The sequence below is a fragment of the Podarcis melisellensis genome, assembly GCF_964234715.1.
Source record: "Podarcis melisellensis genome assembly, chromosome: 5".
Classification (NCBI taxonomy): Eukaryota; Metazoa; Chordata; class Lepidosauria; order Squamata; family Lacertidae; genus Podarcis; species Podarcis melisellensis.
In genome coordinates, this window is record NC_138537.1 from 20,586,732 (window position 1) to 20,611,477 (window position 24,746).

At 42.7% G+C, this 24,746-nt stretch overlaps 1 protein-coding gene and 1 long non-coding RNA gene across 3 annotated transcripts in view; both read right to left on the minus strand.

Annotated features, from left to right (window-relative positions):
• Nucleotides 1–385: 385 nt before the first annotated feature.
• The window catches only part of MFSD1 (major facilitator superfamily domain containing 1), a 30,090-nt gene continuing 5,729 nt past the window's right edge, over nt 386–24,746 (minus strand). Inside the window, exons 8-17 of one of the 2 annotated variants that reach the window (XM_081911114.1) lie at nt 24,186–24,284; nt 23,703–23,814; nt 19,683–19,739; nt 18,886–19,042; nt 17,982–18,079; nt 10,627–10,739; nt 10,184–10,231; nt 7,164–7,224; nt 2,361–2,472; nt 386–1,446 (exon numbers count right to left, since the gene is read on the minus strand). In XM_081911114.1, the coding sequence (XP_081767240.1) occupies nt 1,387–1,446; nt 2,361–2,472; nt 7,164–7,224; nt 10,184–10,231; nt 10,627–10,739; nt 17,982–18,079; nt 18,886–19,042; nt 19,683–19,739; nt 23,703–23,814; nt 24,186–24,284 (917 nt within the window). In that variant the 3' untranslated portion in view covers nt 386–1,386. Of the gene's footprint in view, nt 1,447–2,360; nt 2,473–2,622; nt 3,422–7,163; nt 7,225–10,183; nt 10,232–10,626; nt 10,740–17,981; nt 18,080–18,885; nt 19,043–19,682; nt 19,740–23,702; nt 23,815–24,185; nt 24,285–24,746 lie in introns of those variants that run through there. The other variant, XM_081911115.1, reaches the window with a different exon arrangement.
• LOC309370001 lies at nt 4,116–5,956 on the minus strand. The gene is made up of 2 exons (XR_014168336.1): nt 4,555–5,956; nt 4,116–4,182 (listed from the first exon to the last, which is right to left on the minus strand). It is a non-coding gene; the product is annotated as an uncharacterized lncRNA (long non-coding RNA).

Below are 24,746 nucleotides of genomic sequence, written 5' to 3' on the forward strand. Positions count from 1 at the left end.
CCTTCCAGGAGACCGTTCGACTCCCGAAACCATCTGAAAACCAAGGCACGGCTTCCGATTGCCTGCAGGAGCTTCCTGCACTCAACTGGAAGCTGCGGAAGCCATGTCAGATGTTCAGCTTCTGAAAAACGTTTGCAAACCAGTAAGGGAAGAATTTGCTGACAATTAATCAGAAATTAGAATACAGAAAGGGGAGGTATGAGGAAGTCGGGAAAGTAAGTTAAAAGAAAGAAAATTTGAATTTATATGTGTTTTATGTTTTGTATTTTTTATAATGTCTTTTTTTCTTTTTTTCTTTTTTCTTTTGTTGGTTATTGTGTTGTGTTGAAATGTTATAAATTTGTGGAAACTTTAATATAAATTTATTTTTTTAAAAAAATGAAAAACGTTTGCAAACCGGAACGCTCACTTCCAGGTTTTCGGTGTTTGGGAGGTGATTTGTTCAGGAGCTAAGCCGTTTGAGTACCAAGATACCACTGTACTATCTTGGGATCAACATTGAAATTGAAAGGTGCACCAGCTTATATAACCGCCGATAACATCCAGTGTTAACCAACTGATGACTGCATTGCTAGTAATGCAATATTTAACTATTAACAGCTTCATATTAAAACATTTCTGCAGCGATAGAAGCCTGAAGATGACCCTGAGGCCCGTCTCCTCCTGGAATTTTAATCCATTTCATTTATGGCCACAACAAATGGCTTTTCTTATTGCAGCAAACTGCAACAGCAAGTTCTACCATTTTATTGCTACCATTACCTCAATAAAGAAGAAGAAATACATTTTAAGCTATTTCCATAGGAAATGTCATGCTTCTGCTTTTCACCAACACAAAATATGAAAATTCCTACATTTTCAAGAAGTCACTTTTAAGGTAGTAGTGTGTTTAAAAAGTTTGATAAAAAGCTAAAAATTTCACAGAAATAAATAGTCTAGTGAATTAAGGCTCCATGCTTCCTTCTTAAGAGCAAAAGAAACCTAGAATGTAAATAAAAGATATGAGAGTCCAGAGTGTGGTTATACTGAACAGGTTTTGTGTGGTTTTTTTGCCCCAAATTCATATTGTTTATGAAATTCTATTCAAAGTGCAGGAAAACAGTAAGCGGATATGAGTTCTAAGCAAACCAGGTGACTGCAATCAGCTGTAAATCCATGGAAACTTTTTTAAAAATAAAATAGTTCCATCCCACCCACTTTGGCATAGAATTCAATGTAGCATCTTAAAAATCTTCCAAGAGGTCAGCTAAATGCTTGTTGGCACAAGATCTAATATTGACCGCTTTCCATTCTGTATATTGCCGCTCTCTTCCACAGAAGAGTAGGGGGAGTCCTGCGTTGCACAAAATTTCACACTGCCATTTCCACATCTTGAACACAATTCTGCTATTTCAACACACTTCTGTGTGCCAGTGCAGCTAAGTGGCAAACATAGGTGTCTGGCAGCTGTGAAAGCAAGAAAGAGTAAGGCATCTCATCAGCAAGTATTTCCAGCTTATCGGCTATTTTTTAAGCAAGGAAGGGCAGGTTCACACATGCATATTCACCCCCTGGCAAGCGCAGCGCAAACCCACGATGGGCATGTACAATGGGAAGGCGTATTCGCCACAGCTGCATCTTCCAAACCCCTTTAAAGGCGACGCTTTTCAATGGAGTCTATTCACAGCTCTTTACTTATCTCACATTTGGTTTTGTCCTTTGTTACTACAGTGAAGTTTGGCAAAAGGATCAAGCACACCTTGCCTCTGCCCTACATGTGACACTGTCACTGTTTGTGGCCATTTCTCATAAAAGGCTGTGAACCTGAGAAAATTATTTTACTTTGGATGGGTGCTCATACAGCCGTACCTCAGAAGTCGAACCGAACCAGCTCTGGAAGTCCGTTCGATTTCTGAAATGTTCAGTTTCCAAAGTGCAGCTTCTGATTGGCTGCAGGAAGCTCCTGCAGCCAATCGGAAGCCCTGTCGGACGTTCAGCATCCGAAAGAACATTCGAAAACCGGAACACTCACTTCTAGTTTTCGATTGTTCAGGAGCTGAAACGTTCGACTCCCAAGGCGTTCGGGAGCCAAGGTACGACTGTACTTCATTATGCTGAGCATACAAAGTTAATCTGTACAGACTGCTTTGACAAGCCAAATCCAATGTGTCACCAAAAGATTTTACGTGGCCCTAGCTACCAGAAGTCCATTTAACTGAGATTTTCTGAATGCAAATAATATGCTTTGCCACCAACTATACATTTTGTTGACTTGCTCTATTAGGCTAGTATTTAGTGCAAAAGGTGGTTTGGTAAGATATCCTTATCTAGAGCAATACATATTGCAATCTTTTAAAAAGAAATATTTTGGTTATCAGTACCTGAGCACCTAATCTGGAGAGATACCTATTCCTCAAACTAAAGTCATTCTTTGGTTGCAATTTGGCTAAGTCATCTTCATTCTGACGTCTGATTTTTTCCCGTCTTTTTGCTCTGTAAAAAAAAGGGAACTGCTATTAACACAAATGTGCCCAGAAGTTTCGTTGCGCGTTATACCTAGATCAGGGTTACAGTTAAGTGCAGCTGCCAGATAAATGGAGGCAGAGTAAGTCATACAAATTTGACAGGCAGTAAAGACAGACACTATCTTCATTTATTTATTTATAAAGGTCGAAAAATTGAGTGCAAAGTGTAAGTTTTGACGCAGTCGGTCAAGTTTTAAGCTTTGCCTTTAACAACAAAAATGCTTTAAAACAAATACAATTCCAGTACAAAAGCAGAGACAAATGCCCCTAACCAAGACAGCCTGCCTAGCAGCCTGATAGAAAATCCATCCAGATTTGTTTCTCTCAAATGACATTGTATTTGCTTTTGCAGAACTTATCCAAATCAGTCTACCACCACACCAAGATTTCATGATCCTTGCAAGTCATTACCATGTTTGTTTTTTATTATGAAACCAGAATTTCAAATAAGAAACTGAAGATTAATACCACATTTAGTAAGGCAATCACCCCTTCAGAACACAAGTGACAGTAATGGAGTAACAAGGTGCCATTATTAGTAGGCAAACCACCGTTGTTCCACAATAGAAAAATTAAAAAGTGCAGCCCATAAACCAAAAGATCTGCTCCAACAAGTTGGAAGACGACTTCGGTTCAACAGCAACCGTCTCTTCAGCGATGTGTAGATACACCAGATACACGAGTTTTTGCTCCAACTGCGGTCAAAGTGCTTTGACAAAGAAGCAAGTTTGACAATTCACACAAGTCCAAGTCTCGAAAAAGTTCTATGCATGTTAGTTAAGTTTTCCAACTACTTTGTCCAAACGCTAGGCATCAGAGTTTCTCCACACACATACAATAAAACACTCTTCGACTGGCCAAGCTGCTGATCAAGCGCTCCCCACTTCTGGTAGGTATTTCCTATTCAGGTTTCTTTTCTGCAAGAAATAGTGTAGCAAAAGGTTATTGTAACAGTTTGCTTACAGGCTCTTCGTCGCTTGTCAGAAGTGTCATGGCGCTATACTGAGCTTTTAGATATCAACAGAATGGGCTAAGAATCCATCACAAAGGAGCTGATTCTTCCCAGACAAAGCTTCAGATATAAGTAAGCAACTGTTTTCATGTTGAGATGTCCGCTCTGGCTTAAGGGAACAATGCACTTGGAAACATTCCTGTACATGTTTCACTTAAATGAATGGGAAGCATGAAGGGAGAACTGTGTGCTCTCATACGCCACCATTCATTTCAATGGGAGTTGGTGCAAGAGGTGGGCTTGGTGCATTTAACTTTATACATACAATATATTGCCTGCCCTTCGCCATAAGCTCCCATGGAAGGTGGCAATTAAATCATACAGTTAAAAAAGCATGTAAAACAGTAAAGATATTCCGGTATAGAAAGTGGTGGTGGGGTGACACATTATTACAGACTTTAGTACTTTTTTGCATTTAGCTACTACTCTTTTGAAAGTGCTAAATGAGGCTGCAGCTTCTCTCTGCAGAAACTCTGCTGTGGCTAACTCATTAGGCTGGCCGGGGCTAGAAATATACAGAACACATTTTTAGCACCCCTACCCATTTTCAAAATATCCACAAGAAATATGAAAACAAAAAGGCACAGTCTTCAATAGGGAAACATTTAAGAAAAGCTAGCTTTCGATTCAACAGCTGAGGAAATGTTCGGCGTGAATTTTGAGGTTCTGCTTGCAATGTTGAATAAAGGTAAAGGTAAAGGTACCCCTGCCCATACGGGCCAGTCTTGACAGACTCTGGGGTTGTGCGCCCATCTCACTAAGAGGCCAGGGGCCAGCGCTGTCCGGAGACACTTCCGGGTCACATGGCCAGTGTGACATCGCTGCTCTGGCGAGCCAGAGCTGCACACGGAAACGCCGTTTACCTTCCCGCTGGTAAGCGGTCCCTATTTATCTACTTACACCCGGAGGTGCTTTCGAACTGCTAGGTTGGCAGGCGCTGGGACCGAGCAGCGGGAGCGCACCCCGCAGCAGGGATTCGAACCGCCGACCTTTCGATCAGCAAGTCCTAGGCGCTGAGGCTTTAACCCACAGCGCCACCTGTGTGCAATGTTGAATAGACTTGTACAAAAATAAAAGACGAGGTTCCTGTCATTTGAAAGTCCCAAGTGTAAGAGTGTCTTCCCCACACATTTCAAATCTTGTCCAGCAGACAAATGGCAAGGATTTTTGAGATTCTGAGGACACCAGGAGCAGCTCTTGTATATGGCAAATGTTTTATTTACAGTGGTACCTCTAGTTGTGGACTTAATTTGTTTTGGGGTGCCGTTCGCACCCCAAAAAGTCCGCAACTAGACCACCTCTTCTGTGCTTGTGCGCAGCGTGATCGAGTGCTTCTGCGCATGTGCGAAGCGCACTGATTGCCTCTGTGCATGTGCGGGTGGTGAACCCAGAAGTAAACACTTCTGGGTTTGCTGCGTTCGTAAGCTAAAAGTCCGCAACAAGAGCAGAACGCAACACGAGGTATGACTGTACTATGTTTATATCCCAACTTTCATCCAGGAAGTTCACAGAGGCATATAAGTTGCTCCTTTCCTCTTCCTCCTACTTGTAAGTTCACAACCACCTTGTGAAATATGATAAGCTGAGAGGAAAGCCCAACGTTACCCTGTGTGGTCTGTGGTTGACAAGCAATTTAAACCCTGGTTTTCCACAGCCCAACACTCTGCCACTATAATCACACTGGTCCCTTCATGTTGCAAGACCTGCATCTAGATATTTTCACGAAAGCAAACTGGCCTCCCCCTCAAAGGAAATATTTGCAATGACCTGCTGATTTCACCAGCATCTTTGCTTCGAAAAGCACCTTCCAGGGGAATATATTTGAGCAAACACAGGACTCCTCCTTCTTTATGGGAAGTCAAGTTATCCCAGTTTAGTGCTCCTACACATTTCACCTATTGCTATTAATGGGAGGATAAACACAGAGAATTATAACCATGTGCATCACGGCATTTCGACATCATCTGCTTTCTTCTCAAGGTTATCACCAGGCTATTTTCCTACATGGAAATGATTTTCATATGGCAATTCTGGCACATCTAGAGTGACCTCTAGGTAGAGTTTAATTTCTTTTAATTTCAAACTCTGTTCTGAGGAACCCTGGGCTTCCTCAGAAATTCTCAGCTGTCATTCAGTTGCCAACACACTTCCCCAAGAGCTTAAAATTCACAGGGCTTCTCTTACAGAGTGTCAAATGTTTTATGTACTGTTGTCACAGTTTAGTTGGAATGGCAGTGAGGCCCAAGAATCCAGCATCCCAAATGAACTTCTCATCTAGAACAGGGGTGGGGAACATCCAACCTCCAAGGGTTCCAAATTTGGGTTCCAGTTTCTCCCCAAACATACCCACTACCTGTGATGACATGTGCAGGGCAAGTAATAACGCCAGTGAACAGTCAGGAACCTTAAGGTGTATTCCTAATTGTGTACTGACAAGGGAACCACCAAAGCCTACTGGACTGGTGGCCAATCCCTGCCAAGTTAAGGTAACACTCAACCATATCCCTTGTTCAATTTCATTTAAAATTATTTGTTTTTTACTTGATTCAGTAATAAATGATTTATTAATGGTTGATTTACAGATGCATCCATTGTAATTTATTATTTAGAACAATATCAACTTGACTATGAATATATATGAAAATACTGAATAACTTTTGTTAACATGAGTAATGGAAATATTTTCTGAAACTACTCTGGAAATTTGGCTAATGAAAGCTCAGTTTTTCTAGCCAGAAAGGAAGGGTCCCCGCTGCATTTGTCGTTTGAGAGAGAGTGAGTTTCCAGCTTACATCTTACATGCAAAGCAATCTCCACATGGTGTACACTGGGAATTTTGCTCTGTAGCAAATAGCAGTCTGATCACAGCAACATACAGGTAACTCAGGTTGTGTTTTGGGGGTCTAGGCATATACGCAAAAATGTGTAAAGCCAGGAGGGCCCCCCGGAACCAGCCCCCAGGCAAGGTGGAGGACTGCTTATCCCAGCCCAGCTACCACCTTCCCAAAGCCCAGTGAGCACTTGCTAATGTTTCAAGAGACAAAAATTTCTTCTTCTTTTTTTGCAGCCCCGTGAAAACGCTAAACAAGTGCTTTTTAAAAAATCTCATTTTTAAGCCACATAAACTGCTTGCTTCGAGACTATATTTAAACATCACACCCCAGACATGTTTTAACACATTGCAACAATTACTATTATACCCTATGTGCCTTTCAAACACAGAAGTTAAATTTGTTGGCAAAACACATTGCGCCATATAAAACTGAACCGCAACACTGATTTTTTAATGGCCTGCTTTAAGCTATCTCCAACAAGAGATGAATGAGAGTTGTCCCACTGCTGAAGAATATTTCCACCTCATTCACTCAAGTTTACCATATCCGTTCCTGGATCTTTGGTGCTACACTGTTTTGTGTTTCCAAACCAATCTGCACCTGTAGTCTTGATTGTTTTGTAATACATCAATGCATACTCTAGGGCAGTGTTTCCCAACCTTGTGCCTCCAGCTGTTTTTGAACTACAATTCCCATCATCCCTGACCACTGGTCTTGCTAGCTAGGGATGATGGGAGTTGTAGGCCAAAAACATCTGGAGGCACAAGGTTGGGAAACACTGCTCTAGGGCTAGAAACACAGCGACATACTTACTCAGCCACAGCTAGTTTCTGTAGTTTTTCCCTTTTCTTTGCAGACCAGTTAAGGTCACCTCCTACGACAGAAAAGATATGTCTTTTAACAGAGTGCATGGATGTTTTTACAAAGAGTCACAATCCATGCATATTGTGGGTACAACGCCACAGTTGTATTAAAGTATTTAGCACAGTTCACTTGGTGTAAGTATCATGTGCTACATGAAAAATCTAGAAGGTTATAGGATGTAAGAAGACAGAAGCAGCTCTAGACAGAAGGAACTCTCCCCTTAAGTGCTCCCATACCAAGCGCTGTGGGGTTCAGTGCCATGATCAGGAAATAACATTCCTCTGCCTTCTCTTTAGAAATGAAGAATAAAAGGCAGGATTTTGGCCCGCCCCATATCAGGGTGGGAGTTAGGAGCGGATCAGCATGAATTCACAGATAATTCTTGTCAGAGAATTAACTCATTAGTCAAAGAAATAAAACAGATCAGGCCTAGCGAGCCCAGCAAGAGTTACCAGTAGATCTTGCCCCAATGAGACAGTTGTGAGGACTGAAATTCCCTGCCTTCCTACAGTTCCCTCCTCTTCAAGGTTTTCCCAAGCAATTGGAGACTTTTGACATCTTGTCCATCTCTGCTCTACCCTGTTCATACCTCTGCTGGTTCTGACAGGCTCAGAAACATACGAGTTGCTACGCGACAACAGCTGCACAGATGCTATTAGCCCAAAGATGGAAGGAAGAAATAATCCCGTCTAGGGAAGAATGACAAGCCAAGCTGCTGGACTATGCCGACATGGCAAAACTAACTTGGAGACTCAGGAATCAAGAAGACAAGAATTTTGAAAAAGAATGGGAAAATTTATAATTTACTTAGGAGACCATTGTAAGCAAATTAAAACTTTAGCTGGACTAGAGCGCCGGTGGTGGATAACTCATTCTGAAGCTGACCGGACGCAGGTTAGAGCTCAATGTTGAGCCTACCAGGTGGCGGTAGCAACGGCGAAGAAGACTTTCTTCACCGCCTCTATTGCATCAGCAGAAAACAGCAGCAGGAGACTCTTTCAGGTGGTTCGCAATTTAGTGGAACCACCTGCTCCATCGGGGCCCAGCATGGGCCACATGATCTCCTGCAATGATTTTGCAAAGTTTTTTGCAGATAGTGTTGTTCAGATTTGGGAAGAGGTAGACTCCACTGTGGGAGCAGGGCCGGGGCAGGAGAGTGCTAGAGTCCTGTCTAGTCAAGTTGCGTGGGATCAATTCCAATCTGTTACCTCTGAGGATGTGGACAGGTTGCTTGGACGAGTGAAACCAACCACCTGTCTCCTTGATCCTTGCCCATCCTGGCTTATAAAAGCTAGCCGGGAAGGGCTGGGCGATGGGCTTCGTGGGGTGGTGAATGCTTCCCTCCGTGAGGGAGCCTTCCCAGACCCGCTGAAAGAGGCGGTTATTAAACCGCTTCTTAAAAAACCATCTTTAGATATGGCCACGATGGCCAACTATCACCCAGTCTCAATTCTTCCATTCTTGGGCAAGCTGACTGAGCGAGTGGTTGCTGAACAACTCCAGGCACACCTGAAAGAAGCGGACCATTTGGATCCCTTCCAGTCGGGATTCAGGCCTCATGATGGGACTGAGACTGCCTTGGTTGCACTGGTTGATGATCTCCGATGGGCTAGGGACAAAGGTGAGAGCTGTTTCCTAGTTCTGCTGGGACTCTCAGCAGCTTTTGACCATCGATGATAACATCCTTCTGGACCATCTAGAGGAGCTGGGAGCAGGGGGCACTGTTATACAGTGGTTCCACTCCTTCCTCCTGGGCTGTGTTCAGAAAGTGGTGGTGGGGGATGAGTGTTCAGACCCCTAGGCTCTCACTTGTGGGATGCCTCAGGGTTCTGTCCTCTCCCCCATGTTTTTCAACATCTACATGCAGCCGCTGGGAGAGATCATCAGGAGGTTTGGGCTGGGTGTTCATCAGTATGCAGACGATACCCAGCTCTACCTCTCTTTTAAATCAGAACCAGTGAAGGCGGTGAAGGTCCTGTGTGAGTGTCTGGAGGCAGTTGGAGGATGGACGGCGGCTAACAGATTGAGGTTGAATCCTGACAAGACAGAAGTACTGTTTTGGGGGTACAGGAGGCTGGCAGGTGTGGAGGACTCCCTAGTCCTGAAAGAGGTAACCCTAAAGGACCAGGTGTGCAGCCTGGGAGTCATTTTGGACTCACAGCTGTCCATGGAGGTGCAGGTCAATTCAGTGTCCAGGGCAGCTGTTTATCAGCTCCATCTGGTACGCAGGCTGAGACCCTACCTGCCCGCAGACTGTCTTGCCAGAGTGGTACATGCTCTGGTTATCTCCCGCCTGGACTACTGCAATGCGCTCTACGTGGGGCTACCTTTGAAGGTGACCCGGAAACTACAACTAATCCAGAATGCGGCAGCTAGACTGGTGACTGGGAGTGGCTGCCAAGACCACATTACACCGGTCTTGAAAGACCTACATTGGTTCCCAGTATGTTTCCAAGCACAATTCAAAGTGTTGGTGCTGACCTTTAAAGCCCTAAACGGCCTCAGTCCAGTATACCTGAAGGAGTGTCTCCACCCCCATCATTCTGCCTGGACACTGAAGTCCAGCACTGAGGGCCTTCTGGCAGTTCCCTTGCTGCAAGAAGTCAAGTTACAGGGAACGAGGCAGAGGGCCTTCTCGGTAGTGGCACCCACCTTGTGGAACGCCCTCCCACCAGATGTCAAAGAGAAAAACAACTACCAGACCTTTAGAAGACATCTGAAGGCAGCCCTGCTTAGGGAAGTTTTTAATGTTTAATAGACTATTGTATTTTAATATTTTGTTTGAAGCCGCCCAGAGTGGCTGGGGAAACCCAGCCAGATGGGTGGGGTATAAATAATAAATTATTATTATTATTATTATTATTATTATTATTATTAGATTGTAAATTTGTATTGGTAAAAACAAATAAAAATATTTCCCAAAAAAAGAAACATACGAGTTGCAAGACTAATATAATGAAGAGGCTTACCTCTGAGGAGATTCACAAAGTACAGCATGACAACAGCAATGAGGCCCACTAAAAAGCAAAAACGAAGTCATATAAAGCTCAAGTATACAAACCAGGTGGGACAATCTTATGCAAAGAATTTAAAAAATAAAAATGAAGAGCGTAAAAATCTGAGATTTCCCTTGCGCACGAACAGGGTTCCCACGTGAGAAACAGAAAGACACAAAACATACTTTGATTCCAAATGTCTGCAACCACATGAAGAATCTTCATGCAGGTATATGCATTTATAACCCTGCTGTCAGAGTCAGCTCCCATCATCAGGGAGACAAGGAAGGAGGGCTGTGGCTCAATGGAAGGCCGTCTGCTTTGCAAGCACATGCCCCTGGGTTCAATCCCCAGTATCAACAGCTAGGACTGGGAACGACCCCATTCTGAAATCCTGGAGGTATGACTGTACTTACAGCACAAGCAAGCACTGAAGAAGATTTCAAGGAAGAGGTAGCCCCGGGAATCCAGGATCATGCCAGCTGCGATGGCAATGATGGCCAGGCCCAAGTTCTGAATTGACTGCATGCTGAAAAGCATTAAGACGATTAGCTTACAAAGCTCAGTTTTTCAACTAATAAAAAGAAACCAATTGAAAGATATTGCCCCCACTTGCTCATAAAATCCAAACGAGCTGACAGATGAGCAAATAAAAAGCCATATGCATCTATTAAACAATGAGATATAGCTGGTAAAATAAAATAAAAGCTGGAGGGTTAATTTTCCTTCCAAAGCAACACCATTTTCAGGCAGAAACACTAATAACAGCCCCACAACCTGACCTAGACAGGCTGGCAGGAATATACTCTCACGGTGGCCCACAGGAGAGGAAGGTTTAAAACGTGTTCAAGATCTCACATACATGGACACCTGCTATCTGGTACACACACATGCTATCTCAGACAGCTAGGTTTCCATTCTTCCAAGCTGAAAGCGATATACCTGGAGTCAGGCCTGTAAAACAGGGCAAGGCCCTGGACACTGGTTTTGCATCAGGCCGAGAAAATCCATTTAGCAGCCCCAGTTTCAAAAATCAAGTCTTCCGTTCCCAAGGCTGAATCCGAGAAAATAAGTTTCGATGTTTTTGAACCGGTGAACCAGCTGCAGCGAAAGACATCTTAAAGCAGTGGTTTCTCTGGGCCACACTTTCAGTACAAAAACTTGCTTGTGCCACACCATTTTTTTATTTTTTTTTTTATAATAATGTTTTTATTTGCTTTTTTCCAAGGTCAGATACATCGTCAGTTATTCAACAAAGGCAGTTTTACAGAAAGAAAAGGAAAAAGGTTATAAGCAAAAAAGAGATCTTACTTTACAAAACAATTTTTCATGATCTACTGGACTTCCCCACATCTTCCATCCCCTGCATCTTTTTCAATAAAATAAAGTTACAGCAAATTAATACCTTGTTTCCTGTGTTTTGTACTTTCCTCAATTGTATATTAGGTTTAGGGGAAATATTGTTAGTTCACAATTCCAACAGTCCTCAATATAGAAACTTTACCCTAGACTTTAGTCATTTCATCATCAGAACTTAAATTCAACAATATCAAAAATTTGAGATCTGAAGCTTGTTGTCTAAAAACTTAACAAATTCTCAACATTCACATAACTTATAATGTTTTTGTAAATAGTCCTTAAATTTTTTCCAGTCCTCTTCCACTGCCTCTTCTCCCAGGTCTCGGATTCTGCCAGTCATTTCGGCCAGTTCCATATAGTCCATCAGCTGCGTATGCCACTCTTCCAGCGTGGGTAGCTCCTGTACCTTCCAATATTTAGCCAATAGAATTCTTGCTGCTGTAGTTGCATATAAAAAGAAAGTTCTATCCTTCTTTGTCACTCTCTGGCCCACAATGCCCAGGAGAAAGGCCTCTGGTTTCTTAGTAAAGGTATACTTAAATACCTTTTTCAACTCATTATAAACCATTTCCCAGAATGCCTTCACCTTCGGGCATGTCCACCAGAGGTGAAAGAACGTTCCTTCAGCTTCCTTACACTTCCAACACCTTTTATCAGACAAATGGTAAATCTTTGCAAGTTTGACTGGGGTCATGTACCACCTATATATCATTTTCATAATGTTTTCTTTCAAGGCACTACATGCCGTGAATTTCATATCGGTGTTCCATAACCTTTCCCAGTCTTCAAACATGATGTTGTAACCAATGTCTTGAGCCCATTTAATCATAGCTGATTTAACTAACTCATCTTGTGTATTCCATTTAAGCAGCAAGTTATACATTCTTGAGAGCACTTTCGTCTTAGGTTCAAGTAGTTCTGTCTCTAATTTTGATTTTTCCACCTGGAAACCAATCTTTTTATCTTTTTTAAACATCTCTTGAATTTGGGCATAGAGAAACCAGTCTCGCACCTTGTCCTTTATTTTTTCTAAACTCTGCAGCTTCCAATTATCTCCAACTTTTTCTATTATCTCACAATATTTAGCCCAACCACTCTCCATGTTAAGTACTTTGGTGGTCTTCGCCTCCGTTGGTGACAACCACCTCGGTGTCTTATTTTCAAATAAGTCCTTGTATCTAGTCCAGACATTAAACAAAGCTTTCCTGACAATATGGCTCTTGAACAATTTATGTACCTTTACCTTGTCGTACCACAAATATGCATGCCATCCAAAAGCATTGTTAAACCCTTCCAGATCTAGGACATCAGTGTTTTCTAGTAGAAACCAATCCTTCAGCCAGCAGAAGGATGCTGCCTCATAGTATAACCTTAAGTCCGGCAGGGCAAACCCCCCTCTTTCTTTAGCATCTGTTAGTATTTTAAGTTTTATCCGGGGCCTTTTGCCCTGCCAGACAAATTTCGTAATGTCCTTCTGCCACTTTCCAAAACACTCCACTCTATCCACGATCTGCAGGGTTTGAAACAAGAATAACATCTTTGGCAATACATTCATCTTTACAGCTGCAATTCTTCCCGACAAGGTAAGTTTTAGTCTTGACCAGATTTCTAAATCCTTTTTAATTTCAATCCAGCATTTTTCATAATTATCTTTGAATAAGTTCAAATTTTTCCCGGTCAAATTCACCCCCAGGTATTTCACTTTTTTAGCCACATTTAACTCCGTTTCTTTCTGAAACTCATCTATTTCTAAAGAAGTCAAATTTTTCGCCAAAACCTTTGTTTTTTGTTTGTTCAACTTGAATCCTGCCACCTGACCAAACTCATAAATTAATTCTAAAGCTCTTTTAGTACTAGCTTCTGGCTCCTGTAGTGTTAAAACCAAATCATCTGCAAAGGCCTTCAACTTATATTGTTTACCTCCGACCTGTATTCCTTGTACCTCCCGATCCTTCCTAATCAAGTTCAGCAGTACCTCCAGGACCGAAATAAATAGCAGGGGTGATAGGGGGCACCCCTGTCGTGTTCCTTTTTCAATTCTGAACTCTTCTGTCACCACATTATTCACTATCAATTTAGCTTTTTGCTCTGAATAGATTGCTTCTATACCATTTTGAAACGCCCCTCCCACTCCCATCCCTTCCAAATTTCTCTTCATAAATTTCCAAGATATATTGTCAAAGGCCTTCTCTGCATCTATAAAAATTAATACAGCTCTTGTGTTCAAATTTGTCTGTAGTAGCTCCAGAACATCTATAATGTTCCTAGTGTTGTCAGACAGATGTCTACCAGGGAGAAAGCCTGCTTGGTCTTTATGAATTACTTCATTCAGAACTTTTTTAAATCTACTTGCCAGAATGTCAGCAAAAATTTTGTAATCCACATTCAGGAGTGAGATAGGACGATAATTCTTGAGTTGAGTCTTTTCAGATTCCAATTTTGGTATCAAAGTGATGAATGCTTCTTTCCACGATTCCGGAGCCCCCTTCCCCTCCATAATTTGGTTACACACCTCCACTAATGGTTGAATCAAATAATCTTTTAAAACCTTGTAATATTTGGAGGTGAGTCCATCTGGGCCTGGGGATTTCCCCAATTGCATGTTCTGAATGGCACTTTCTATTTCCTGCTGTGTTATTCTGTAATTCAGGGTTGTTTGTTTATCTTGGGATAATTTTTTCAATCCGTTACTTTTTAAAAATTGAATAATCTCCTCCTCCGCCTGTGGACCTTGAGTAAACAGTTTTTTGAAATATCTCTGGAAACACTTTCTAATTTCTTCTGGTTTCTGAATACTTTCTCCATCAACCTCCAAGTTGGTAATAGAATTCAATTTGTGTCTCTTTTTCAGCTGCCATGCTAATAATTTTCCACATTTGTTTGCTGATTCAAAAGATCTTTGTTTCATTTGTTTAATTTTCCATTCTACTTCTTGGTTTATCAATTTGGTATATTGTGCTTGATGGAACTTAATTTCTCTTAACACTTCTTTTGACTTTGGGTTAAGTCTAAGTCTTTTTTCACCCTCTCGTATCTTCTCTAAAATCTTGTCTCTTTTCCCATTCCAGAGTTTTTTCTTAATAGAATTTTGTTGAATCAGAAACCCCCTCATTACAGCTTTGCTTGCGTCCCAGATTGTTCTCTTGTCCACCGGGGTATTCATATTGATTTCAAAATAATCCTTCAACGTTTTTTGGGCCTTCTTCACAATCTCCTGATCTCTGAACAAAGTGTCATTCATTCTCCATCTGAAGGATCCAGCTGGCACAAGTCTCAGATCCATTTTCAATGCGTTATGGTCGGAGCAGGTTTTAGGGCAGATCTCTATTTTTTTTGTCTTAGGGGCCAGCCCTCTAGTTATCCAAATTTGGTCAATTCTTGTCCATGATAGGTGAGCCTCAGAAAAGAAAGTCCCTTCTTTACCTAGTGGGTTTTTGGTCCTCCAAATGTCGATCAAGTCCATATTGTCTGTCAGTTCAAAAAAAGATTTAGGTAGTCTGCCATCTTTAGTCAAATTTTGGTTTTGTGACTTATCCATATGTGTAGAGACGACTCCATTCATATCTCCCATCAAAATGATGTTAGTGTAGTCTATATGATCCAACATTATCTCATGCAGCTTTTTGTAAAATTCCGCTTTCCCCTCATTTGGTGCATATACTCCTACTATCAAAAATTTTTCTCCTTGTGTTTGGATTTCAATCGCCAAAATTCTTCCTTGTTCATCTTTAAATATCAACTTTGGTGCTAGGTTCTCTTTTGCATAAATCACTACTCCTCTTTTCTTAACTTTGTCTGAGGAAACAAATTCTTGGCCTAATTTTTTGTTAATTAAAACTCTCCTATGGAGCCTAGTCACATGTGTTTCTTGTAGGCATATAATGTCCAATTGTTCCTTTCTCAATATGTGAAAAATCTTTTTCCTTTTCTCAGGGGAATTTGCACCATGAATGTTCCAACTAAATAGCTGCAGAGACATCTTGAATCAAATTGTTAGCCAGTAGGAGTGTCTTTCTTGCTGTCAAGATCTGGAGGTATTGCACCAGGCGGAGGTGGTGGCCAGGCACCTGCTACTCCTTTCCGAAGGTCCTCCCCGTAATCGTTCAAAAATTTTTCTTGGTCTTCTACTGATCTAATTCTCACTTTTTTCCCTTTAATGCTGAAGGATAGTCCTTGAGGGAATTCCCACCTATAAGGGATTGTGTTGTTTCTCAGTAGGCTTGCGAGGTCTTTATATGCAATTCTTAAATCCAACAGCTGTTTCGGAATGTCTCTGAAGATTTCTGCAGTTCTTCCCTGAATCACCAATGTATTTTTAAAATGAAGGCCGAGTATGTTATCTTTTTCTTGCTTAGATCTCAAAATGACCAAGCAATCTCTTGGTTTGTCCTTCTTTGCTACTCTTCCCAGCCTGAAGGCGGTGACAATTTTAAAGTCCTTGTCTTCTGCGATACCCCAGAACTTTGATATTTCTGCCGTCAGGTAGCTGATCAAATCTTCTTTCTCAAGTTCTGGTATATTCCTAATCCTAAGGTTGCTTTCCCGGTTTTTCAATTCTGCCATGGACAGGTAGGCTTGCTGTTCATTAAGCTGTCTGCTCAGTGGTCTTACTTCTCCTCTTACTTCCTCTATCCTCTTTTTATTTTGGTCTGCCTTTAAATTTGCTTCTTCGGCTAATTTACGATTTTCTGCTGTTGTTGCCTGCAAATTTCCAATGGCCTCTAAATTTTTAGAAACTTGGTCAGTCAATTTGTTGATTGTGGCTGTCACCTGATCAAACTTAGAGGCCTGCTCATCTGCCTTTTTATTTAACGCTGCCAGCTGTTCCAAAATTTCCTTAGATACAGGATCTAGTCCTCCTGCAGCCATGTCCCGAAAAGCTGGCTGTTTAATTTCTCCTTCTTGCAGACCTGTAACTATTGGAACTGATGATCTGCGAGGCTGCACCGGCAAGGTTGTTTGTATTAGCTCAGATTGTTTTGCTTTTTTGGCAGCTCTTGTTTTTGCGGCTCCACTCATTCCACAGCTGTCCATGTAGCAAGGTCAAATTGTAAATCCCATGGGAAAGACAAACCGAAAGGTAAACATCCAGGCAGAAGCTTTACAAAAAACCCTGCAGTTCCCAGAGACTATATATTCCACAATCCAGTAGGGGGAGCTCCCCAAAAGTTAAGAGAAAAAAAAAGGTGAAAAGTTTCCACCATTAAATTCCCCTCTTTAAAAGTTCCAAAAAGTTCCAAAAGTTAGAGAAAAACCGAAAACCAAGGGGTAGAACCTTCAAAAGTTCATTTAAACTAGCAGAGAGTACGTGTTCTTTACAGTGGTGCATGCACAGTTCCTTATTTGTAACCACAAAAGTAGCCCCAAAGTAACTTTAAAGTCTTATATACAGTTACCGCAGTCTGACGATTTTTGTATCCAGACAGCCCGAGAGCTGTTTTGAAACTTTGTAATCCACACAAAAGAGAAAGGAAGAGGTTGCTGCCTATATCCTCTTGTAAAAAAGAAATTCTCAACTTTTCTTAACTTTCCATGCACTTTAATTCGAATTTGCAAGGTGTACTCCAACTTCTTAAAAGTCCCTCTCAGCGCTTCAGATTTATAGCTCTTTGCTTGGTGTTTAAACAGAGCCGGAAGACGGACTTCCTTTTCAACGTCTCCCGCTTTCAGCCAAATTTCAGAAATTTAGAGTCCCAAATCTCAAAAACCTTACTCACGAGTAAGTTGATTCCAATCGAATGTTCAAGGAAGAAAGGTCAGCGCTCATCAGCAGCAGCCGCGCGGCTTCACTCCCGCGGAAAGAGCGATGAACTCACAGCACCGCTACCCCCTCCACGTTCCGGAGCCCCTTACGGGGTCCCTTCTTCGTTTCCGAGGTCGCTCTTGGTGCCCGCCGAGTCCCACGACCACAGGCTCACTCTACCTGTGGTTTTTCTTAACGGGTCTCCGCTTTGCCGTAGCGGACGACCCTTTTCCGCGGAGCCCCTCTTCACAGCGCGAAGAGGGCCGCCATTGCTGTTTCGCGCCGCCTCCGGAAGTGTCACACCATTTTTTTAAATGATAAAAAAATACATTGGCAAACAACTCCTGGCAGTGCTTGATTCATAACATAGAACACAAATACTTTCCACTATGATCATGGGACATACTATAAAGTATTAAACACCCCAGCTACATAAGAACATGAATTATTCCCATAATATAATACAGATTGCCCTTGAATCTTCCAGCCACACTTCCCGTTCTCTCCTGCCACATCCTTTGAGAACCACCGTCTTAATGGAAATTCCTGGATGAACTGCAGTGAAAGGATGTGCTTTGTGAGAACAAGTCGGTATCGTGCTATTAATCCCAAAGTTTAAAAGACAAATCCTTACTCCAAAGCATCGAGACTCAAAAATCTATTACTCACAAGCCATAAGCAGTTCCGAGCTGGTGTTCAGGGACAACGAAAGCTACCATAGGCCACAAGGCACAGGCCAGCAGGGAATAAGCCACTCCCAGGAAACACTGTAGAAAACAGCATTTAAAAAAAACACAGACACATTAAACGTGATCTACCAACAGCTCCAGAGGGAACAAATTATATGGGCTTCACAAATGAGTTGTCCCATTTCTATCCAGTTTGCCCAGTTGTAAGGGGGCCATTCAGAAGGTCGGCAGTTTGAATCCCGCGACGGGGTGAGCTCCCGTTGCTCGGTCCCAGCTCCTGTCAACCTAGCAGTTCGAAAGGACGTCAAAGTGCAAGTAGATAAATAGGTACTGCTCTGGTGGGAAGGTAAACGGCGTTTCCGGCGCTGCTCTGGTTTGCCAGAAGCGGCTTAGTCATGCTGGCCACATGACACGGAAGCTGTATGCCGGCTCCCTCGGTCAATAAAGCAAGGTGAGCGCCGCAACCCCAGAGTCGTCCGTGACTGGACCTAATGGTCAGGGGTCCCTTTACCCTTTACCTTTAAGGGGATGTTTACACTAGTTTGCTCTGAAGCTGAAACAGCGTGCGCACATTTAAAGCTCCTTGACAGAGATAACGCAGCGTACAAGAGGTCCAACGCCCAACAAATGGCATCTAGAACAGCTGCCGAGTTGAGGAGTACCAAAATTCATACAGAGTATACTAATGTCCTAAAGCGGCCTGGACTGCCATAAAAAACAGTTTCTGGCGTATATGTTGCATCTTGGGAGGAAAGAATCAGGGTTACACACAAGTATCCATTATTTTACATCCCATATAATGCACAAAATGAGGTTTATTCTGGGAGATGATTATATATGCACCTTACTGCATTAGATAAAATAAAGTTGGGGAAAATGCCTACCATGGCAATCCAGGGGTTCCAGAAGGTAAAGGCCAGCATTATATGAGAAGCCAGAGTAATCACTACAGCACACATAACCCAGGTGACATTCCTTCCAACTTTGTCTACCAGGAATCCGAAGACGGGGGACATGGGTGCCGAGATGATATAGACAATGCTGTACGAAGGAAAGTTATTTCAGAAGAGCAAGGCAATCATGATACAAAATGCTACAACTGCTCTCGGTTTTCCAGTATGATGCGACTTTCCTTTTTCCCCCACCCGCAAAAATTCAGTTCCTGAATTATTTTTTAGACTGATATATTGTGATATGCAGTCATTCCCATCAATAAATTCATGGCGAATTTATTGGATTGGTCAACTCTTATAAAAAATTGAATTACCACTGAAAAGCTACACTAGCAGTCAAGGGGAGGTGGAATTACAATTCACAAAGAAAACACATTTTAAATTGCATCTTTTCTATTCATTTTCATTATAGTATATATTATCTTAGAAGATCATGATCTACATGAAAGGACTGTATTGTTTTCGGCACACTTTTCTGTAATCGCAACGGCTAGAAATTTACCCTTTTAAGTAAGAAATTTGAAGATTCAAGGGGAAGGAATGCTGCAAGTATGTAACTGTATACTGCATACATATGCCTCAGAGCAAATTTTCAGTTTCTTTTATTGATCTTTTATTCTACCAAGTGTGTGCTTTGGGTGCGCTGCTCAAAGTCAATGTTCTTGAGCTGAAAAAATGCACGCAATGCAATTATTTGGCTTTCCCCCCCTTAAATGGACAACACTTACCTGTTGATTGCACTTGCTTCTTGAGGAGAAAACTTGAATTTCTCAATGAAGAAAACCCTGTAAAAATCCATATAAAAAGTTTTACGATCTTATACCTACTTTCAATAACTATGGGGGGGAAACAGCCTGCAATTCTAATAGTGCTGGTTCGTAACTAGGCCACAATAAGAAAAGCTCTGTTGAAAGAGGACTGCTGATTATTAAGTAATGAGGAATAGGAAATTGTATACAATAAATATCTGCTAATACTCCCCAGAAAAGGGGAGAGCAGTCCCCCCTTTTCTTCATACTGTGAGAGCAGTATGAAGTAGACTGGACATGACGTTACTCATAGACTGATGCTAGGAAGAAACACTCTGACCCAAAATAAGCCCTGGTTGTGTCACTTGGCTTTTAATGGAAACGAAAAGTGGGTGGAGGGGGTGAAAATTATGGCAACATGGAGCAAAATAAAAATAATTTATTATTATTTATACCCCGTCCATCTGGCTGGGTTTCCCCAGCCACTCTGGGCAGCTTCAAACAAAATATTAAAATACAATAGTCTATGAAACATTTAAAAATTCCCTAAACAGGGCTGCCTTCAGATTTTTTCTAAAAGTCAGATAGTTGTTTATATCCTTGACATCTGGTGGGAGGGCGTTCCACAGGGCAGGCGCCACTACAGAGAAGGCCCTCTGCCTGGTTCCCTGTAACCTCACTTCTCGCAGTGAGGGAGCCGCCACAAGGCCCTTGGCACTGGACCTGTGTCTGGGCTGGATTATGGGGGTGGAGACGCTCCTTCAGGTATACAGGACCGAGGCCGTTTAGGGCTTTAAAGGTCAGCACCAGCATTTTGAATTTTGCTCGGAAACGTACTGGGAGCCAATGTCGGTCTTTCAGAACTGGTCTTGGCAGCCACTCCCAGTCACCAGTCTAGCTGCCACATTCTGGATTAGTTGTAGTTTCTGGGTCACCTTCAAAGGTAGCCCCATGTAGAGCGCATTGCAGTACAGTGGTGCGCCGCAAGACGAACGCCTCGCAAGACGAAAAACCCGCTAGACGAAAGGGTTTTCCGTTTTGGAGGCGCATCGCAAAACGAATTTCCCTATGGGGTTGCTTCGCAAGACGAAAAAATCTTGCGTCCCCCGGCGGGTTTTTTTTGCTTTTTTCACCCTTTTCCTAAGCCGCTAAGCCGCTTATCAGCTGTTCCGCTGATAAGCCGCTTAACAGCTGATTGCTGGAAGCCGCTTGACAGCTCTAGCACTAATCCGCTAAGCTGTCAATGGGCTTGCTTCGCAAGACGAAAAAACCGCTAGACGAAGAGAATCGCGGAACGGATTCTTTTCGTCTAGCGAGGCACCACTGTAGTCCAACTGGGAGATAGCTAGAACATGCACCACATTAGACATTTAGGGGGCAATCCTATGTCAAGGTGTGTTGGCATGAGAAGCTTAGGATGCAGAGGATCTCCAGCTCTACTGGCTGGTTTCTGGCTCAGCTGGCATTAAGTTCTCAAACCTGGCTCCGCTGAAAACATGCTGGTATAACTTGCTCGTCTTGGTTCAGCCAGAGGTCAGACGCCTGAGCTAAAGCTGGCCAAACTAAGGCCACTGTAAATACAAAAAAGGTGAGACATTCTGGGTGGGATGATCAGAGTTTGGATCTCCTGTAACTTTATACGCCAGTTCCCTGTACCTAGGATTGCTCCCTAAAATATTAATCCAAGAGTATCAAATAGGATACAAATAGGATACACTGAGGTCCAGCTCCGAGGGCCTTCTGGCAGTTCCCTCACTACAAGAAGCCAAGTTACAGGGAACCAGGCAGAGGGCCTTCTCTGTCATGGTACCTGCCCTGTGGAACGCCCTCCCACCAGATGTCAAAGAGAAAAACAACTGCCAGACTTTTAGAAGACATCTGAAGGCAGCCCTGTTTAGGGAAGCTTTTAATGTTTGATGCATTATTGTATTTTAATATTTTGTTGGAAGCCACCCAGAGTGGCTGGAGAAGCCCAACCAGATGAGCAGGGTATAAATAATAAATTATTTTTGTTGTTTAGTCGTTTAGTCGTGTCTGACTCTTCGTGACCCCATGGACCAGAGCACGCCAGGCACTTCACTTGTTGTTGTTATTGTTGTTGTTGTTATATTCTGAAGAATATCCGTGTTTTAAGTGCAGAACTGAATGTTCACGTCAAAGAAGAACCAGATTACATACCGTAAATTTCGCTCCATAACACGCAGTTTTTTTCTCCTAGAAAGTAAGGGGAAATGTCTGTGCGTGTTATGGAGCGAATGCCTACAGATGGCGGGGGAATTTGCTGCAGTCGTGAGCAGTCCGTGGCTCGCTTTGAAACAGCAAAGTGGGTGTAAGCGGCTCCTGTCAGCTAGCGGAGCCAGGAAGGAGGGAGAGAAGCAGAGTGGGGTTGGCTGCTTTAAAACAACCCCGTCCTCTATGTCCCTCTCTCCTCCCCACTGAGCTGCTAAGTAGCAGCAAAGCTTTTCAGCCAGCCTAGCCGGGAGGAGGGAGAGAAGCAGAGCGGGGTTGGCTGCTTTAAAACAACCCCATGCTCTCTGTCCCTGCCTGCAGTTTTTTGCTGTCCGATTTTGGATTAGCCACTGTAGGGGCTCTGTGTGTGTGTGTGTGCTCCTCCTCCTGCTTCCCCTTCACTCTCCCAGCGCCCCTGCGCTCTCCCTCCGACTTTAGAATTGACACTCTGTGTGTCTCTGTGTGTGTGAGGGCTCCTTCTCTTGCTTCCCGTTCACTCTCCCAGCGCCCCTGCTCGCCCCTGCGACTTTAGGATTGACACTGTGTGTCTCTGTGTGTGTGAGGGCTCCTTCTCCTTCTCTTGCTTCCATTCACTCTCCCTGCGCCCCTGCACTCTCCCAGCGCCCTGCGACTTTAGGGCCAGTTCTCTCTCTCTCTCTCTCTCTCTCTCTCTCTCTCTTTGTGTGTGTGTGTGTGTGTGTGTTTTGACCTCACTGCGCTTGTTGGGGAGGAGTGTTGGTCGCAATTTTTCTTGATTTGTCTCAGAATGGTTACTATCATGGTTTCCCTGCCGGGGAGGAGGGATAGAAGCAGAGCCTGCTTGTTTTAAAGGAGCAAAGCCGGAGAGGAGCCTCTCCTGCATTATTCGCAGCATCCTTCTCCACACCCCCCACGCGTGCTCCTTGTCCCTTGAGTGTTTTTCCTTCCCTCCCCACTTAAAACGTGGTTACAAAGCACGGATCCACATGGATCCTCAGGATTTTTGTATTGGGCTACCCCAAACTCACTGTCAGGTCACATGTCTGTGGCCACAGCATGAACCACAAAAATCATACATCCACTGTTTCGTTTAGAATATTTCTTTCTTGTTTTCCTCCTCTAAAAAATGTGTGCGTGTTATGGTCAGGTGCGTGTTATAGAGCGAAAAATACGGTAGTTGAAGAAAATATACCCCCTAAGCAAGACTTTGAAAACTGACACACTGACTCCTTCCTCAAGCCTTGCCTCAGAAGATTTTGAGCCAAAAATGGAATATGTCATAGAAATGGCACATGCCCAGATCTTCTTGCATGTTCTGATTCGGTAATCAACACTCTAGAGCCACAAAATTTGGAACTCGGAAACCTAACGGCAACATCCGTTTATGTTAGGCGAACTTCTAGGCCATAAAAACAGGGCGCACACTTACAATGCATGTGTTTGCACATTTCGGTGCCATGTCAGAGCCAGAAAAAAGTGGGGTGGGTGAGAAAGATTTTCAAGAGGTTGGAGTGCCTTATTTGGCTTCCTGCCTTATATAGCTCTTTGAGCCTCTGAGTGTTGCTAGTGGAATTACTACTTCTTCAACTGGTAGGCTACTTTTCTACACAGAGGTGCCCAAAGCAGCCTACAGCACCAGAACAGCAACACATTTTAGGGGACATTCTAAATCAAAACAACAGAAAACATAAACAGTTTTTATAAATAATAATAATAATAATAATAATCAGGTATATCAAACATTTGCAACAAGTTACAAAGTGGCAAGTCTTTGTCAAAGCATGCACTTACTTTCCAAGTCCAATGAAAGGGAAGACGGCCACATAGTAGCAAACACAGATAATAAATATGAGCCACAAGGACAGCGAGAAGTCTTTCACATCGGTTAATTTTATCACTTCACCTTGAGAAAAGAGAAACATCAGTTCCGCTATTTTAACTCAATCATTTCTATATTAAGGCCAACTAAAATCAGCAAACCCCATTTCCCGTCATTGACGAATTCTAGCTGGGTTTTTTTACTGGTGGGAAGCAGAAGCTGCAGTTTCTCAACGGAAAAAAACTCTAGAATCGTGAGAAAAGTGAAGTTGGGTCACTTCAAAATGAGTTTTGAGTTTTCCTACCACATTATGGTAAAACCTACACATGCATTCTGGCAAGTGGGGAAAACATGTTCAAAAAGATCGTCTCTGCTTCCTCCAGTACATACATACATTTTCAAAAACTATGGACTGCAGCCTAAGGTTCCATTATTGAAGCCTGACACCCACTTACCAGTTTTCCCCTGCTCTTTGCAAAGAATTTTCTCTGCTCTTTTATCCAGATAACCAAGGATGAGAGCACAGAGTAGTGAAAAGATACATGACACACCACCTGCAATGCAGAGAAATTCAGTGTTACCAGCAGAAGCTACTCACCATTTACGGAACTGTAAAATCCATTCATGTTATTACCCGGTGACTGTATAATTAAGCAATGACTTACATGGGTGAAGCAGCCAGCGTTAAATACCACTACTTTTATCACTAACTGCTACATTGGTATACTGCCTTCATCCAAGAAAGATTTCAAGGTACTTTAGAGGAATATAGACAGTTCACAAATTTAGCTGTGACATCATGTGAGTGATATTCATACATGCCTGTCTCAGTCCCTTCATTAGCAGAGCTAGAGAACATGAGCTTCACCACTGTAACTTGGCATCGCATGGCACTTACAATGAAGCACAAAGACAGTGAACACAGAACCATTCTAGTCCGAGAATCTGAGTTATGTCATCACACAACGCTATTCATAATGCTGTCTTCCCAATTCTCCAGTGTGTTTCTAATTAAT